This window comes from Sylvia atricapilla, chromosome 3 (genome assembly GCF_009819655.1).
Source record: "Sylvia atricapilla isolate bSylAtr1 chromosome 3, bSylAtr1.pri, whole genome shotgun sequence".
Taxonomy (NCBI): Eukaryota; Metazoa; Chordata; class Aves; order Passeriformes; family Sylviidae; genus Sylvia; species Sylvia atricapilla.
This window is the reverse complement of record NC_089142.1, coordinates 111561129-111575676: the sequence shown is the minus strand read 5'-3', so window position 1 is coordinate 111575676 and position 14548 is coordinate 111561129. Positions and strand designations below refer to the sequence as shown.

General features: G+C 47.0%; 3 protein-coding genes and 1 long non-coding RNA gene across 4 annotated transcripts; 2 read left to right on the top strand and 2 right to left on the bottom strand.

The window, feature by feature from the left end:
• Nucleotides 1-19: 19 nt before the first annotated feature.
• MTLN (mitoregulin) lies at nucleotides 20-952 on the top strand. The gene has a single exon (XM_066316636.1). It carries the CDS (start codon nucleotides 20-22, stop codon nucleotides 194-196), a length of 177 nt encoding a protein of 58 aa, XP_066172733.1. The 3' UTR covers nucleotides 197-952.
• Nucleotides 953-1662: 710 nt separating this feature from the next.
• On the bottom strand, nucleotides 1663-2439 carry LOC136358589 (uncharacterized). Its single transcript, XM_066314464.1, has one exon. It carries the CDS (start codon nucleotides 2437-2439, stop codon nucleotides 1663-1665), a length of 777 nt encoding a protein of 258 aa, XP_066170561.1.
• Nucleotides 2440-2475: 36 nt separating this feature from the next.
• NPHP1 (nephrocystin 1) lies at nucleotides 2476-14121 on the top strand. Its single transcript, XM_066316627.1, has 20 exons — nucleotides 2476-2544; nucleotides 2633-2697; nucleotides 3359-3419; nucleotides 3821-3957; nucleotides 4295-4484; nucleotides 4669-4770; nucleotides 5252-5343; nucleotides 5463-5502; nucleotides 5776-5860; nucleotides 6426-6520; nucleotides 6822-6950; nucleotides 7759-7833; nucleotides 8101-8211; nucleotides 9175-9257; nucleotides 10139-10215; nucleotides 10492-10591; nucleotides 10699-10811; nucleotides 12068-12141; nucleotides 12249-12293; nucleotides 13706-14121. Exons 1-20 carry the CDS (start codon nucleotides 2476-2478, stop codon nucleotides 13982-13984), a joined length of 2022 nt encoding a protein of 673 aa, XP_066172724.1. The 3' UTR covers nucleotides 13985-14121.
• On the bottom strand, nucleotides 8170-11272 carry LOC136359732 (uncharacterized). Its single transcript, XR_010743323.1, has 3 exons — nucleotides 11133-11272; nucleotides 9354-9551; nucleotides 8170-8274 (listed from the first exon to the last, which is right to left on the bottom strand). It is a non-coding gene; the product is annotated as an uncharacterized lncRNA (long non-coding RNA).
• Nucleotides 14122-14548: the final 427 nt, after the last annotated feature.

The window sequence follows — 14548 nt, the reverse complement described above, 5'->3', positions numbered from 1 at the left end:
GGCCGGGATCGGGGCCGGGATGGTGCTGGAGGCGCTGCGGCCGCGGGTCGTGCGCTGGGCGCTGCTGGCCGCCTTCGCCGCCGGGGCGGTGGTGGGCTGGCAGGCGGGCCGGGCGCGCCGCCGCTTCCTGCGCTGGCGGCAGCGGTACCTCCAGCGCCGCCTCGCCGCCGCGCAGGAGAAGCTGGAAGCGGCCTGAGCGCCGGCAGCCGCGGCCGGGCTGCCCCTGGCCCTGCCGCGGGCTCCGGGCGACTCTTCCGGCGGCGTCGGTGGCCGCTGCCTGAGCCGCTGGAAACGGGTGAAGCGCTGCTGGAGAAGGACAGCATCCCTGGGATAGCAGGGCTGCCGGCTGGACAGCATCCGTGGGATAGCAGTTCTGCCCGGAGGGGACAGCATCCCTGGGATAGCAGTTCTGCCCGGAGGGGACAGCACCCCTGGGAGAGCAGTTCTGCCCGGAGAGGACAGCATCCCTGGGATAGCAGTTCTGCCCGGAGGGGACAGCATCCGTGGAATAGCAGTTCTGCCCGGAGAGGACGGCATCCCTGGGATAGCAGTTCTGCCCGGAGAGGACGGCATCCGTGGGATAGCAGGACTTCTCTTCTGCCCTTCACAAAGCAAGATCCCAAACTGTGTCAGACTAACTTAACAAAGAGCTGAGGATATGCAAGCAACGATCCCGAACCTGGAATGGACTGCTCAGGGAGATTTGGCGTCCCCGTCCCTGGACGTGTCCAAGGAACAACTGGACGTTGCACTCAGTGTTCTGGGCTGGGTGACAAGGTGGGGATCGGTCACAGGTTGCACTCAATGATCTCGGAGGTCTTTTCTAACCTCAGCGATTCCACGATTCTGGGATTTCCATATTTCATAGGGTTGTCTGCACTTGTCCAGCTCTAAGCCTGCTGCTCTGCCCTTGCCGGGAAGCGCTGCCAACACAATAAATTAGCAAAAATCATCCCATGGTGTTCCTAGGTGTTTTATTTCTTTAATAAATGTGAAAACGTGCCTTACAGGCACATGTAACAAGTCCCATTACAGGTGTGCGTGGGGACAATTAAGTGATGAAAGAGCTCATGTGTTGACTGGGTGAACGAACAAGTCAAATAAAGGAGTAAGAATTCCTCCGGGCACTTTGGGTAAGGAATTGTGAAGGTAGCTGTAGCAAATTCTTTGTGCCCATTGCTAGGGAATTCCAGGAGAAGCAGTGCTGAGGGAGTAATTGCCGGCTGCTGGTTTTCAGAGGTATTACAGAGTTCTAAAATCTGAGAGAAAACACTGCCCAGAGCCCCTTAAGGCTTGGCCTTGCTCTTGGAGCTCTTTCCCTGTGACGGAGGGTCACACGTGCGGCTGCTGTCAGGAGCACGAAAGTACGAGGCAGGCAGCAGGAGGTCAAGCAGGAAAGCTTCTACTTTACTTTTTTGACTCCATATTATATACAAATTTACAGACAGGCCAAGACTGGCTACACAAGTAGCCACCTCTTTGACCTCGTTGGTGAACATCACCATCAATCATCTTTCTCCTCCCAGACGAGAAGAATGTAAACCTGAGATTATTTTCTAAAAACACACATAGTTTACTTGAAGCTGCGTGAGAACAAAATGCAAACAGTGAAAAAAGCAAGCAAGCTTGAGGCAACATTTCCCAAACTTCACGATCCTGCCATCAGACTGGATGGCCTGCAGATCCATGGCAGGGATCACGAAACGCGGCATCGTTTGCCCGCAGAGAAGCGCGGCCGGGGCCGTGGGGTGTGGAGTGCGGGCCATGGGGTGAGGAGAGAGTGCCGGCCATGGGGTGCGGAGTGCGGGCCGTGGGGTGCGGAGTGCGGGCCGTGGGGTTTAGAGTGCGGGCCGTGGGGTGCAGAGTGCAGGCCGTGGGGTGCGGAGTGCGGGCCGTGGGGTGCGGAGTGCCGGCTGTGGGGAGCTGAGTGCGGGCCGTGGGGTGCGGAGTGCCGGCCGTGGGGTGCGGAGTGCCGGCCGTGGGGTGCGGAGTGAGTGCGGGCCGTGGGGAGCTGAGTGCGGGCCGTGGGGTGCGGAGTGAGTGCGGGCCGTGGGGAGCTGAGTGCGGGCCGTGGGGTGCGGAGTGAGTGCGGGCCGTGGGGTGTGCAGTGCGGGCCGTGGGGTGCGGAGTGCGGGCCGTGGGGTGCCGGCCGTGGGGCCCGGAGCAGGTCTCGGCGCTGCGGAGTGCCGGCAGTGGGGTGTGCAGTGCCGGCCGTGGGGAGCAGAGTGCGGGCCGTGGGGAGCAGAGTGCGGGCCGTGGGGAGCGGAGTGAGTGCGGGCCGTGGGGAGCGGAGTGCGGGCCGTGGGGAGCGGAGTGCGGGCCGTGGGGTGCCGGCTGTGGGGCCCGGAGGAGGTCTCGGCGCTGCGGAGTGCCGGCCGTGGGGTGTGCAGTGCCGGCAGCGCGGCCCGGAGCGCTGCGGCCCCGCCCCGGGCCCGTCATCCGGCGGCGCCGGCCTTGTCCCGTTGCCCGGGGCCGATGTCGGAGCGGCGGGCGCGGGGGCCGCTGCAGCGGGTGCAGCGCCGGAGCCGGGAGCTGCTGGCTCAGGTAGCGGGGCCGCAGCGGGACAGGTAGCGGGGATGTGGCAGGGTGTGCCGGGGCCGTACCGGGTGCCCCTGACCGTCCCCTGTTGCAGGTGGAGGCGCTGCGAGCGGAGAGTGCGGCCGCGGCCCCCGGGCAGCGGGAGGCTCTTTGGCTGAGGTGAGCGGCATCTCCACCCCCAGCCCCGTGTCTCCGTGTCACCGCCCGGGCGCTGCCCATCCCCTCTCGTCCCCTCAGCGGTGTTCCTTCTCTCTGTGCCTTTTCTCTCCTCATTGTACAGCTTTCTCCCAGACCCTTCTCTCTCCTGTCTTCCAGACTGGAGCTTTCCCAGCCCTTTCCCGGGGGCTGAGGACAGTCTGGAGAAGGGAAGACTGAGAGGGGATCTCATCAATCCCTATAAATGTCTCTAAGGGGATGGTGCCAGGCTCTTTCTGCTGCTGCCCAGCAACAGGATGAGGAGCAATGGCCATAAATTAAACACAAGATGCACTTGAACATGAGGGGGAATGAGGGCGGCAGGGAACTGGAAAGCTGCCCAGGGAGGGTGTAGAGTCTCCCTCTCTGGAGACATCCCAATCCTGGATGTTTTCCTCTATCACCTGCTCTGGGTGATCCTGCCTGAGCAGTGGGGTTGGACTGGGTGAACTCCAGAGGTCCATTCCAATCCCAGCTATTCTGGAATTCTGTCAAATGCTGCTGTTTGGGCTTGGAATTCTCAGCCTGAAGGGACAGCATCTAGAATGACACCTTTCAGTCAGCAGCTGCGGTTTGGGTCAGAATTTTAAGAAAATACCATCTGCCTGTCTTGCTTTCAATGCAGATGTACACAGCTGAAGAAATTGATGGAGGAGAATACAAATGCTCTCCATGCTTTGAAAAAAGTAAGTATGGAGATTAATTCGTGGTTTTCTCCAAAATTCACTATGGAAAGAAAGTATTTTTTTAAAAAATCAGCGTTCAATTTTAGATGCCTCCAGACAAGAGCAATGCCCAGCACTGCACAATCCCTGCTTGTCATCTCTCCAATTTGTTTTTTTATATCCATGTATATCATTTAAATTTTAATGTTTTACTTTGTCCAAGTCGCAGGTGAAAACTTAACAGAGAACATCATCTTGGCAGAGTGAAAGGGTAAGAAAATTGTCACTAAAGAGGGACATGACAGCAGCCCCAGGAAGGGGAAAGCTTGAGAGGCATGTCTGGAAAACTTAATTTATAGAGGAACTTTGATTCCTTTATTGGGGAGCTGATTCTTTGGGGCATTTGTTGGGTTCTCTGTCAGGCTGACGAGCCCGCGCCGGTGGGGAATTACAGCCAGAGGAAGGAAGAGGAAGAAAAGCTGTTGCTAAAACTCTCCCAGCAGCTGCAGAAACTCCTTCTTGTCTTGGATCAGGATAATGTGACAAAGAATTATCCAGAGTGAGTAGTTTAAACATACAAATACCACCTCGTTTTTTAAAGGATTGCTGGAATGGATCTTGAAAAATCATTATCTCACCCCCTTAATTAGCTGAAGAATAACAGAAGGATAAAAAAATAAATGCTCAGGAGAGAAGTAATTTATGACTCGCTGGGTTTTTGTCAGGGTGCTGGATAATGGCTGGAGTATAAGATTTGGAGGAGTTTCTTCAAGACAGAGAGTAAAACACAAGAATGAAAATGCTGTATCTGAATAATATCCTTGCAGATGCTTGACAGCATTTCAAAAAGTTTGGTGGAAATGGTACTAAACAATAGTTCGATTCGTTTTTGGTAGGGATGAGGAACACCAGAAAGGTCCTTGTACAGAAGAGGGAAATGAAGAGGAAGAGAGTGAATATGAAGAAAGTGAGGAGGAAGACGCTGAAGAAGAAGATGAGGAGAAGTTGTTGCATAATCCAAATGTTAGAGAATGTGTTGCTGTTGGAAACTTTGATGCCCAGCAGGAAGGGGATCTCACATTTGTGGTAAATACTTCTCTGCAAAGGGTTTTTACTGCACATCACTCTGAGTTGAGCAGTAACTATAATGAAATCATGTGCTTTTGGGATTCAGCCAGTTGTTGGATTTGGGGAGAAATTGGAACTAGGTCCTTTTTCATTTAAATATTTAATTGTTTTTTTGTCTCTGTCTCCCCCTCTGATGCCGAAGAAAGGTGAAATCCTGCTCATACATGACAAGAAGGCAGATGGCTGGTGGGTAGCTGAAAATTCCAAGGGGGAGAGAGGCCTCGTTCCCAGCACTTACCTTGCGGTTGGTCTGCTGCAATCTTTGTCCTAATCTCTGCTCTTTTATATAGATTAGTCATTATATATCTGCACAAAATAGGTCACAGTGCAGTGTGTTGTTTGGAAATAAAGGCAGTTATTTGAAAATAACCCCATGTTTTTATCCGTGGGGATGGAGATATCCATCCTAAGCACAATTTCTGTGCGATGTGAAGTTGTGGCAGAGAAGTTTCTTGAATATAAAAGGCAGAATCTTTGTCACTAAAGGTCAACTCTGAAGATTCCAAACTGCTGTGGATTAATTTGGGATTTTAATAATTTACCTAAAATGGGAGGCCATGTAAATGTGGGACAATTTTCTGCATCATAGAGAAAAAATCTCCTTTCCTAAACTTACTTAATTTTTTCAAAACTTATATTAACATGGGCTGTGGTTGGAGAAGGCATTTTTAAGACCAGAACTGAGAAGAAATCAAGCCCTTTGCCATTTTAAATGTGAATTACAGGTTCCTAAGGAAGAGGAAGAAAGCCATGAGGAGTCAAAAGAGCACATAGAAGTGGTGGATGAAACAGCAGATGGAACTGAAATTAAAAAAAGGTAAATGGAATGTCTCAGATATGGTTATGAAACTGCTGCTGTTTGAAAACAGAGCAATATTTAGTGGTTAAATTTTTGTTCATGTGAGGATTTACTCTGAAACCTTTATTTTTTTCCAGAACAGATTCCCACTGGAGTGCTGTTCGAGCCATCACAGAGGTAGATGCCCCTCTTACACTGCAACTGCACCTGCCATAATCTTCATTATTTTGTAGACAAGCTGTACCTTTTCACAAACACTGTGTCTCGTATCACAGACCATTGTTCTTCATTAACATCTGTGTTTTGGGAGTTTTTGGTAGCAAGAAATGCTTCGGAGAAAATGACTGATATCCCATGTTTCTGGCTCTAAACAGAGCTGTAAATTAGGATGAATTTTGCTCTTAAATAGCAGGAACAGTAATATCCTTTTTTTTTTTTTATTTTTACTAGAATGACACTGTGGAGGTACTGAGCACCACAGGGGCAGTTCCTGCAGGATTCCGTCCATCCATGCTTTTCCAGCTCTTGGAGGAAGGTAAGGATTTTGCCTGGCAGGATTCTCGGGTGTCTGTGGTGGCTTTCTCACCCTGTTGGACCCCAATCTGTATTGCTTAATTTTAATTAATTGGCTAACTGGCTATATTTGACCCATCAAATAATGTATAAAAGATTTTTTTCCCCTTAAATTTTAATTTATCAATGTGAAATCCTGACAAATTTCTTCATGATTTTAAAGAGTTTCCTCTTTGAAAGTTCGTTCATGTTGACTGTGCAGGAAATTATGATTTTTTTCAAAATTTAAATCTTCCCTTTTTCTCAAAGGTCTTTTGTAGTCTCTTCACCAAATATATTAAGATGTCTCATGTTTTGTTAGTCTTTCTGTTTAAAGCTGTTTAGTCTTTTCTTAAAATTTAAGTTCTGTGCATTTGGGATTAAATACTTCAGAACACTCACAGATAGTAAACAGTGCTCATGGCAGATAATTCCATAGATTTATTTAGTCAAATATTCAACTGAACATGAATTTTGAGTGTTGTTATTTTTGGGTCAATGAAGATCATTTGAAAAATGAAAAGTTTTTAAATTTACTCTTGCTGTAGGTGAAGAGTTTCGAGCAAGCTCCTATTTGCAACCTGAGCTTACTCCATCCCAGCTGACTTTCAAAGACTTGGTGTGGAACTGTGAGAGAAATACTGTGAGTATTGCTGCTAAGGGGGACAAACTTAATTTGCCTTCTTTTTTTCTTAATTAGCCAAATCCTTTTGGCTAATGATTATGTCTTAATTCGCACCATTTCTGGAATATTTCTTCTGCTGAGACCTTCTGTCTGTCCCACAAGAACATCCTTGGGGCAGAGCTGAAGGCTTGTGAAGAAAATCCTGCTGTTACCACTGCGCTGGGTTTGTGGTTGGGAGAATCACCTCAGTCCGCAAACACAAAATGAGACCACGTGCAGAGGGTGCTGTAGGTTTGATCCTCCTTCTGCTGTATTTCAGATCCATCCTAGACCCACCAGAGTGTCCCTGATTGTCACTTTATGCAGCTGCAAGATGATCCCTTTCCCTGGAAGTGGCGTGAGAGTCCTCAGCCGGCACGTCCGGCTTTGCCTCTTCGATGGCAGCCGGGTAAAGAACACGTCTGCTTCCCAAAAAAGCACTAGAGGAGGTTTGGAACTTCCAGGATCCTTCAGGTTCTGGTTCTTCTCTGTCTCACTCAGACACACACACGCACAACCTGCATCCCAAGCTGCTTAATTTATGCTCGGATGAGTCTGGTTTGAGCCCACTCACCCAGAAGAATAGAACTGAATGATAAAACAAGCCAGACTGCATTGATGGGCCTGGCCAGGCAATCACACTCAGCCCTGCTTCCCACCCTTGGTATCCACAAAGCACTTGATCCTTCCCTTTTTCTGCCTTTGGTTTGTTCCCCTCTGCCTTCCTCTCCTGGTAAATCAGGTGCAGCCCCAAAATGGCCCTGGAGCAATGTGAGGCGAGCCAGGGAGCTGCTCCTGACTCAGGGTGACAGTCACACCCAGCTCCTGAGGCTCAGGGCTGTGCTGGCTGGCCCTGGGAGGGGCTGGGGCGGGAGCTCCATTTCTCTGAGTCCCTAATTTCAGGTCCCCCACCTGCCATTGTGCCTCCTGGCTCATTTGTGTTCCTGGAGTGTTTCCTGGGCTGATCTGTCTCCTGGGATGGGCCTGGGAGCAGCTGGGTCAGGGTCAGATTCCTCCACATACCCTTGATCTTATGTTCCTTTGTGTGTGTGCAGAGCAGGTTTTTATATTTTTATATAACATAACCCTGATTATCCAGCAGTTTTCTTCCAGTTGTCTTTGTTGTGTGCAGTGTTGGATCCATCAGGGGTAACCCTGCATTTTCAGGAAGCAGAGCTTTCCAGAAAAACTTGCCTTAGCTTTTTTCCCCACTTTAGGTGCTGAGTAACATTCACACAGTGAGAGCTACATGGCTGCCTAAAAATCCTCAAACTTGGACCTTTTCTCCAAGGGTAGGTGACACAGCCACTGGCTTTTTACAGCTTCTTCCTTCAGTGTCACTAAAGTGTTCCTTGGTGGCCCAGCTGTGCTCTGTGGAAAGACAATAAAGGGAGCAAAGTTTTGACTGGAATTGGTTCTCCCTTCATTTTTATATGCAGTGGGGTTGAGTCTGAGATCTTGTGTTGAATGAGGGATGTGCTTGATGGCCTTTAAAAATCAAGATTTTTTTTTTTAATAGGTACATAAACTCTTTTTTTTCCTCCCTCTCTCTGTATCAGGTGATGGGCATCTTACCCAGCTTGCTTGATGGTGACTCTTTCGTCAGGTCCAGCTCCATGTCTTCAGACATTGGGATACTGTTTGAGCTTGGCATCACGTACAGGTGCAATGTGAGTGTGGGGAGGTGCAGTGGAAATCCCTGCTCCCAAGTGCAGGTTTGTTAAGAGAACCAGCTGTCCCCAGATAGAGAATAGGAATAGAGAATATTCCTCATTAGAGAACAGGATTAGAGAATAGGATTAACTGGAAGGAGCCTACAGGAAAGATGGAGAGAGACTTTTTACAAGGCCATGTAGTGATAGGACAAGGGGGAATGACTTCCCACTATCAGAGGGCAGGAATAGATGGGATATTGGAAAGGAATTCTTCCCTGTGAGGGTGCTGAGGCCCTGGCACAGGTTGCCCAGAGAAGCTGTGGCTGCCCCAGAGTCCCAGGCTGGACAGGGCTTGGAGCAACCTGGGATAGTGGAAGATGTCCCTGCCCATGGCAGGGGGTGGAACGAGATGATCCTTAAAATCCCTTCTGACCCAAACCATTCTGGGATTCTCTGATGGGAGAATATCCCTAATAGATAATAGGGATAGATTTATAAATAGATTTAGAGAATAAAAGTCCCTCTAACTCGTGGATATGAGTGTCCCTGTACCAACACTGAAGTAACTTGTGCCAAAGATCCCATGCCATGGGATCACAATGGACTAATTCTGTCCTCACTTTTCCATCTGTCTTCACTTTTCCATCTGTGTGATTTATTTCAGACTAATTTCCTGTACAATTTGAAAACTAAAGTTTTAACTGTTTCAGCAGCATTGACAGTGGTTTCCAGCTCCACTTTACACAGATAGAGTCTGTCCATCTGGGATAAGCTGCTGCAAAGCACAACAGGTAGTAAGACAATAGATGGTAAAGCCAGAAAAACTACTCTCAGAAGAAGGCAGATTGTGATTTCTAAACGTGCAAGGGTAAAAGAAGAAAAGAGGGATAACTACAACAATTTTACTGCTATTAATTGTGGTTCATCACTCATTCTAGGTCAGCTGCTCAAATAATTTACATTTCTCTTTTTTCCTAGTTAACAGGTGACAGAGGAGAGCTGAGCTGTGGCTGGGCCTTTCTGAAGCTTTTCACTTCCAGTGGGATTCCTATTCCTTCCAAGTGAGTTTGTTGCCTTTTCTTGCTCTCCCTGTATTTACACATAGATGTTCAAACATGTGTTTTAGAATAAGAGTAAAGCTCATCTTTCATACTTACACACTGCTGGGGCAAGGGGCATCCAGACCAGTCCTTTATGATTCTGGCTCTTCTTTGCTGCATTTTCCCTTTCCCATGTGAAAACTAGGAGACAGGTTCCCAAGAACTGGAGTCAGGTAGGAGTTGCTGTGAATGAAACTCTCACTGCTCTTGAATTATATATTTTGCAGCTGATTTATGATTAGTGGGTCTGGTCATCTGAAAGAATAATGAAGTGTATATATTTTTATTTTATTAAATGTAGGAAAACTTTCTGTTTGTTGACAGAAATAATTCACTGTAGTTCAGACTTTCAAGACTTGTTTTTTACCAAATATTGGTAGACATATATATATATATTGTGTATATGTATTCTGAATTTATCTGGGTTACAGCACAAAAAGAAATACCCACAGGATAATTTGACTGTTCTAGAAGTCTCTAAATCTCTTCTAAGTTTCATTTTAAAAATGTTGTTCTACTATTTCCTTAAGTAAGCATAGTATTACACATTAAATTTCATGCTTGTTTCAGCAGTGACTTGCTCTTGGCAGAACTGGGGTTACATTATTCTTTAAAAGATTATATATATGGAAGATATAAACTGTTGAAGCAATGATTCCTCAAAACCATTTTAGTGAAACAATTGCTAAATTCCATACAAGGAAAAAAATATTTGGGTTGTGGAAAATAAACAATGTTGTTAATGGCTTTTAAAACAATTGACCTCCCAGTATAATCAAATTGCAAAAATAGTTGAATTCCCAATATCCTGATACAGGCTTCAAATTTATCTTTATTGACAGGATGTATGAGCTGGTCTTGAGTGGTGGGACTCCCTATGAGAGAGGCGTTGAAGTTGACCCATCAATATCAAGGAGAGGTGTGGTTTCTTTTCAATATAATATAAACATAATAATGTGATTAATGCTGCATCTCCTTCACGACAGTCCCTGTAGCCTAGTTTGGGTTTGTGTGTTCTATTTTTGCATGTATTTCATTATTTATCTGCTCTTGCCTTGGCTGTGGGGAGCTGGGTGGTGCCAGGCTAACTGAACTCAAAAGACTTCTCAACCCACTGAAATGCCCATTTTTTGTAGTATAATTATTACTGTTGTTTCAAACTGACTATTTGAATCTGGGGTGTTTATTCCTGCAGCAGGCTCTGGGGTTTTTCAGCAGTTTATGAGCCTCAGGAAACAGCCTGTGCTTCTGGTGAAAGTGAAGTCACCGAGTATGTACTCAAAAGATATCCTGAAGTGAGTCCTTGTGCTTCCATAAAATGAAACCGTATTCCACATAGCCTAGAGAAATCTGCAGTGTTTGCAGTAAACATCTCAACTGCTGTCCCTTATTTTCCCAACAGTTTTCTCCCTGAAACATTAGTTGGGTGCATGTGCTACATCCATCTCCTGGTGTTTTATCGGCAAATCCTTGGAGATGCCCTCCTGAAGGACAGAATGAGCATGCAAAGCACAGGTGAGGACTGGAGGAAGATCAGGTTCTTCCAGGGAATGACTCTCTCCAGAGTCTCCCTTTGGTAAGAGATCTTTTTGGCACTCAGGTCAAGTTATCATCTTTATTTTTATTTTTTAATTAGTATTTACTTACTGACAGTAGGGAGAGATAGAAGCTGGGGAATTCTATGTTTTAGAACTCAGTGTCTTGCTCTGATTATTCAACAGAATTAATGATAGTTTATAGCCTTCTCCATTTTAAAATCAACTTGAAATAATGAAAAATCACATTTCTTAGCTGTACTACATATGAATTTGTATGGGTGGGAACTGCCACACTTACCTGATTTGATCTTCATAATTCAGGACAGTAGATCATCTGACAACCTCTCCTGGAGTCGAATTGCATCCCTTTGGATTCAGACTTCATTTGAAGTCATTGAACAGCTTTATCCCAGAAGTTGTTCTGGTAGATTTCTATTACTTCAAAATCCATCATCACTTTAGGAATAGACATCTGAAAATGTCTGTTCTACTTCCCAGAACTCATCAGTCCTGGCTCTCTTCCCTGAAATGTTTTGGCATTAGTAAATGCTTCATGTTTACCAAACTTCCCATCAGTTTCAAGGTGAAGAAACAAGCGTACATTCCATATTTGAAATCACATGATAAAGAAAACACTTCAGCCAAAATCCTGCTCTCTGTCACTTGGTATCTTATCCACAGTCTCATGAATTAAAGTAATGACAAGAGTAGAGTGATTTTATGGAAGTGACCCAAAAAGCACCAAGACACCTGTGCAGTGAGGTATCTGCCCCATTGGGAAAATCCACTGTGCACTTGGTCCCTGGTTCTCCTAAAATGCTGCACCAGACATGCCAGGCTGAGGTAGAACCCAAGCGTGTTTATCCATAACGTCCAAACCAAGCAGCACAATTGCAGCTGTGTATGAAAAGGACAGGTGCAGAAAGGAGGGAAAACACCCCTGGCAGGTAAATCGGGTAGGACTCGTGTTTGCTGGCATTCCCAATACACAGCACTGGGGTTTGTGTGTCTCCTCTCCTAGTTCAGCTGTCTCTCAGCCACTGAGAATTGGCTGCAGTCAGAACAGTTTTTAGCGAGTTCTCCTACCCGCCCTGCTCTGGGGAACTGTTACAGCTCATTTCCGCTTTGGAGTAATTGGGCAGGAGGGGATGTGCTGAATACCTGAGTGTGCCAATACCTTAAAAACCATCCTGATTCTTCATTAGCCTTGAATGTGTTTGTTTTCTGTTTCAGACTTAATCTGTAATCCCGTTCTAGCAACTTTCCCTCAACTCCTGGATCAGCCAGACCTGATGGATGCACTTCGGGTATGTTACCTTGTCAGGACTTCCAGGCAAAATTTGAGCTTTTTTTTTTGTCCTGGGAGAGGACAAGGTTCTGCACAGCCTTGGTCTGACTTTACATTTCATTTTAGAGTGCCTGGGCAGACAAAGAAAGAACATTGAAGCGAATTGAGAAGGTAACAAACTACAGGTTTTTCTTTCCATATATTCAGGGTAATTCCAACTAGCTGCTCCCTGCCAGTGCAATTGCTGCTTACCTTTCCCTCTCACTGTACATCTGTTTAGAAAATAGAGATGTGTAAATGCTGTTCTTAACCTTTCTCACCCAGATTTATAACAGTAAACCAGGAGCAGGAGGAAAATTAAGTTAACATGTAACTTTTTATTTCAGCGTTGTTAGGGAGAGACCTGTTACAGGTTGGTAACCAGAGAGTGGCTCCCTGTCATGATGTGCTTCCAATAGTCAGCTGGTAAAACCTTTCTATGGATACCAAAGGGGCTATGTATGCCCACAAAATCATCTTCCCTCCTCCAAACTCTGAGCTTCAGTCCTCCCACAATCTGCCTGGGGAAACCCCCCCAGAATGCTCAGATCTCCCTACCCCAGACAGTTGTAATCCCACGTTTTGGTACATAGACAGCTGGAGAACTGGCCTGGTTGTCCTGGACTCCCCCACACCTTGTCCTATCTCCTGTCCCCCGGACAGATAGCAGCAGCAGGGAACTGAATGAGAAAGCCACTGGCTCTCCTGGATTTCCTGGGAGCAGCAGTGGGATATCTCATTCCCTGTGCATGCTCCTGAATTGATGCGCAAGGATGGCTCCCTGTTTATGCAGAACAAACGCCCGCTGAGTCAGAGCGGCTGACTCAGGGCCATTCATCCAAAAGGAAAGCAGATCTGCTCACGGAATTGACAACTCCCCGGGATCCCAGAACTATCCTGTTCTACCTGACGGGCATGTGCCACTCCCACGGAAGGACTGCTGCCTGCTGAACACTCACACTTCGTGGTTCTGTGAGGCTGGGCTGTAAAATACTCCCTGCCAGGCACAGCACCCCTGAGGCTGTTACACTCCGGATTTGGATCTTTCTCATGTGTTTGATAATTGACCAGCCTGATCATTTGTCTCTGGGTTTTCAAACCGATCTTTACAGGGGAGCACACAGGTCACACCGTGCATAAAGAGTGAGGCGATAGTGCCCGGGGGCAGCATCACCTCTGGCTCCAAGGAGTGGGGTCGGAGCCATGCTCTGCCTAGGACAGCAGGGAAATGAGAAGAGTTTGGGCTTCCAGGGCAGGGAGGATGTGGCACTGCTTTTAGGAAATACAAATACCCCACACCAAAGGGCTCTCAGTGCCTGTAGTTTGTGGGAAGGCTGGCAGAGCTCAGGGTGCAGGTTTGTTGATATGTTGGAGGCTTATCAGAGATAACGGATGTGTGTTTAGGAAGGTCAAATCTCTTCCCCTTGTTTTCCTGGGAACGGGGAGTGAGTTGTTTGGTTTTTTCCCCATGTGCAACAGTTCAGAAAAGTGCTTGGCAACATCTTGTGTTTGCACTGAAGTATTTTCAAACACTCTTTTTGTAGAGAGATCAAGAATTCCTGAAATCTGCATTTGTCCTGGTGTACCACAACTCTGTGTTCCCTCTGCTGTGCTCCACATTCCTCCCCAGCTACAAATGGGCTGAGGAAGAGGTGGAATTGTGTCGCTGGAAAATGATCCATGACTTCCTGAAAAGGAGCCGGGATAATGACGGTGCACTGGAGTACCTGCTGTCATCAGGAAACACCCACAGAGCCTTTGACATCTCAGAGCTGGCCTATGATTTCTTAGGAGAAGTGAGGGAAAACAATCCTGGACCATGAACAATTCAGGCTCTCTAAGGACATGGTAACAATAAAATTTAAATTCTTACCAAAGAGATTGTGTAGGATCTGAATTGCAATGGATATTTTAGCACAATTAAGATTTTGAGAGAGATTAAAATTATTTTATCCGTTTATCTACTGAAAATTGTATTTTAAATGTGTAACTTTGCAGCATTAAACAAAGGCTCTGGTTGTCTGTTACTACCTGTTGTAGCCATGTCAGGTGTCATATTTTGCCAAAGCTGAGGTAGCCCTTTTCTACTCTCGTGCAGCTTCCAATTAATTTCCAGTGTTGTTTTCATCAGGGTGAACAAAAGGCTCTTTGTCCCAGTCCCCCAGCAGCCTGGGAGCAGGGAAGGGAAAGAGCAGCAATCTTTAAGAATGCTGCTGAGCAAGGGCAGCCAGCTTAGGGGAAGAACCCTCTCTTGCTCGACCAGTGACCAGCAGGTTGCTCTGTTTTTAGACTGTTTGCCTATTCTTCTCCTCCACTCAGGAGAAGGCTGGGTTACTTCAAGGAATGTGCCTGACCCAACACAAATAATATCTGGTGGGAATCCTGAG

Bases quoted from the DNA above. Each gene is read 5' to 3' on its own strand.
- LOC136358589 (XM_066314464.1), bottom strand. From the start codon at position 2,439: ATGACGGGCCCGGGGCGGGGCCGCAGCGCTCCGGGCCGCGCTGCCGGC.
- MTLN (XM_066316636.1), top strand. From the start codon at position 20: ATGGTGCTGGAGGCGCTGCGGCCGCGGGTCGTGCGCTGGGCGCTGCTG.
- NPHP1 (XM_066316627.1), top strand. From the start codon at position 2,476: ATGTCGGAGCGGCGGGCGCGGGGGCCGCTGCAGCGGGTGCAGCGCCGG. The intron at 3,958-4,294 runs GTGAGTAGTTTA...CGTTTTTGGTAG, and splicing joins GTGACAAAGAATTATCCAGA to GGATGAGGAACACCAGAAAG. The intron at 4,771-5,251 runs GTTGGTCTGCTG...TGTGAATTACAG, and splicing joins TTCCCAGCACTTACCTTGCG to GTTCCTAAGGAAGAGGAAGA.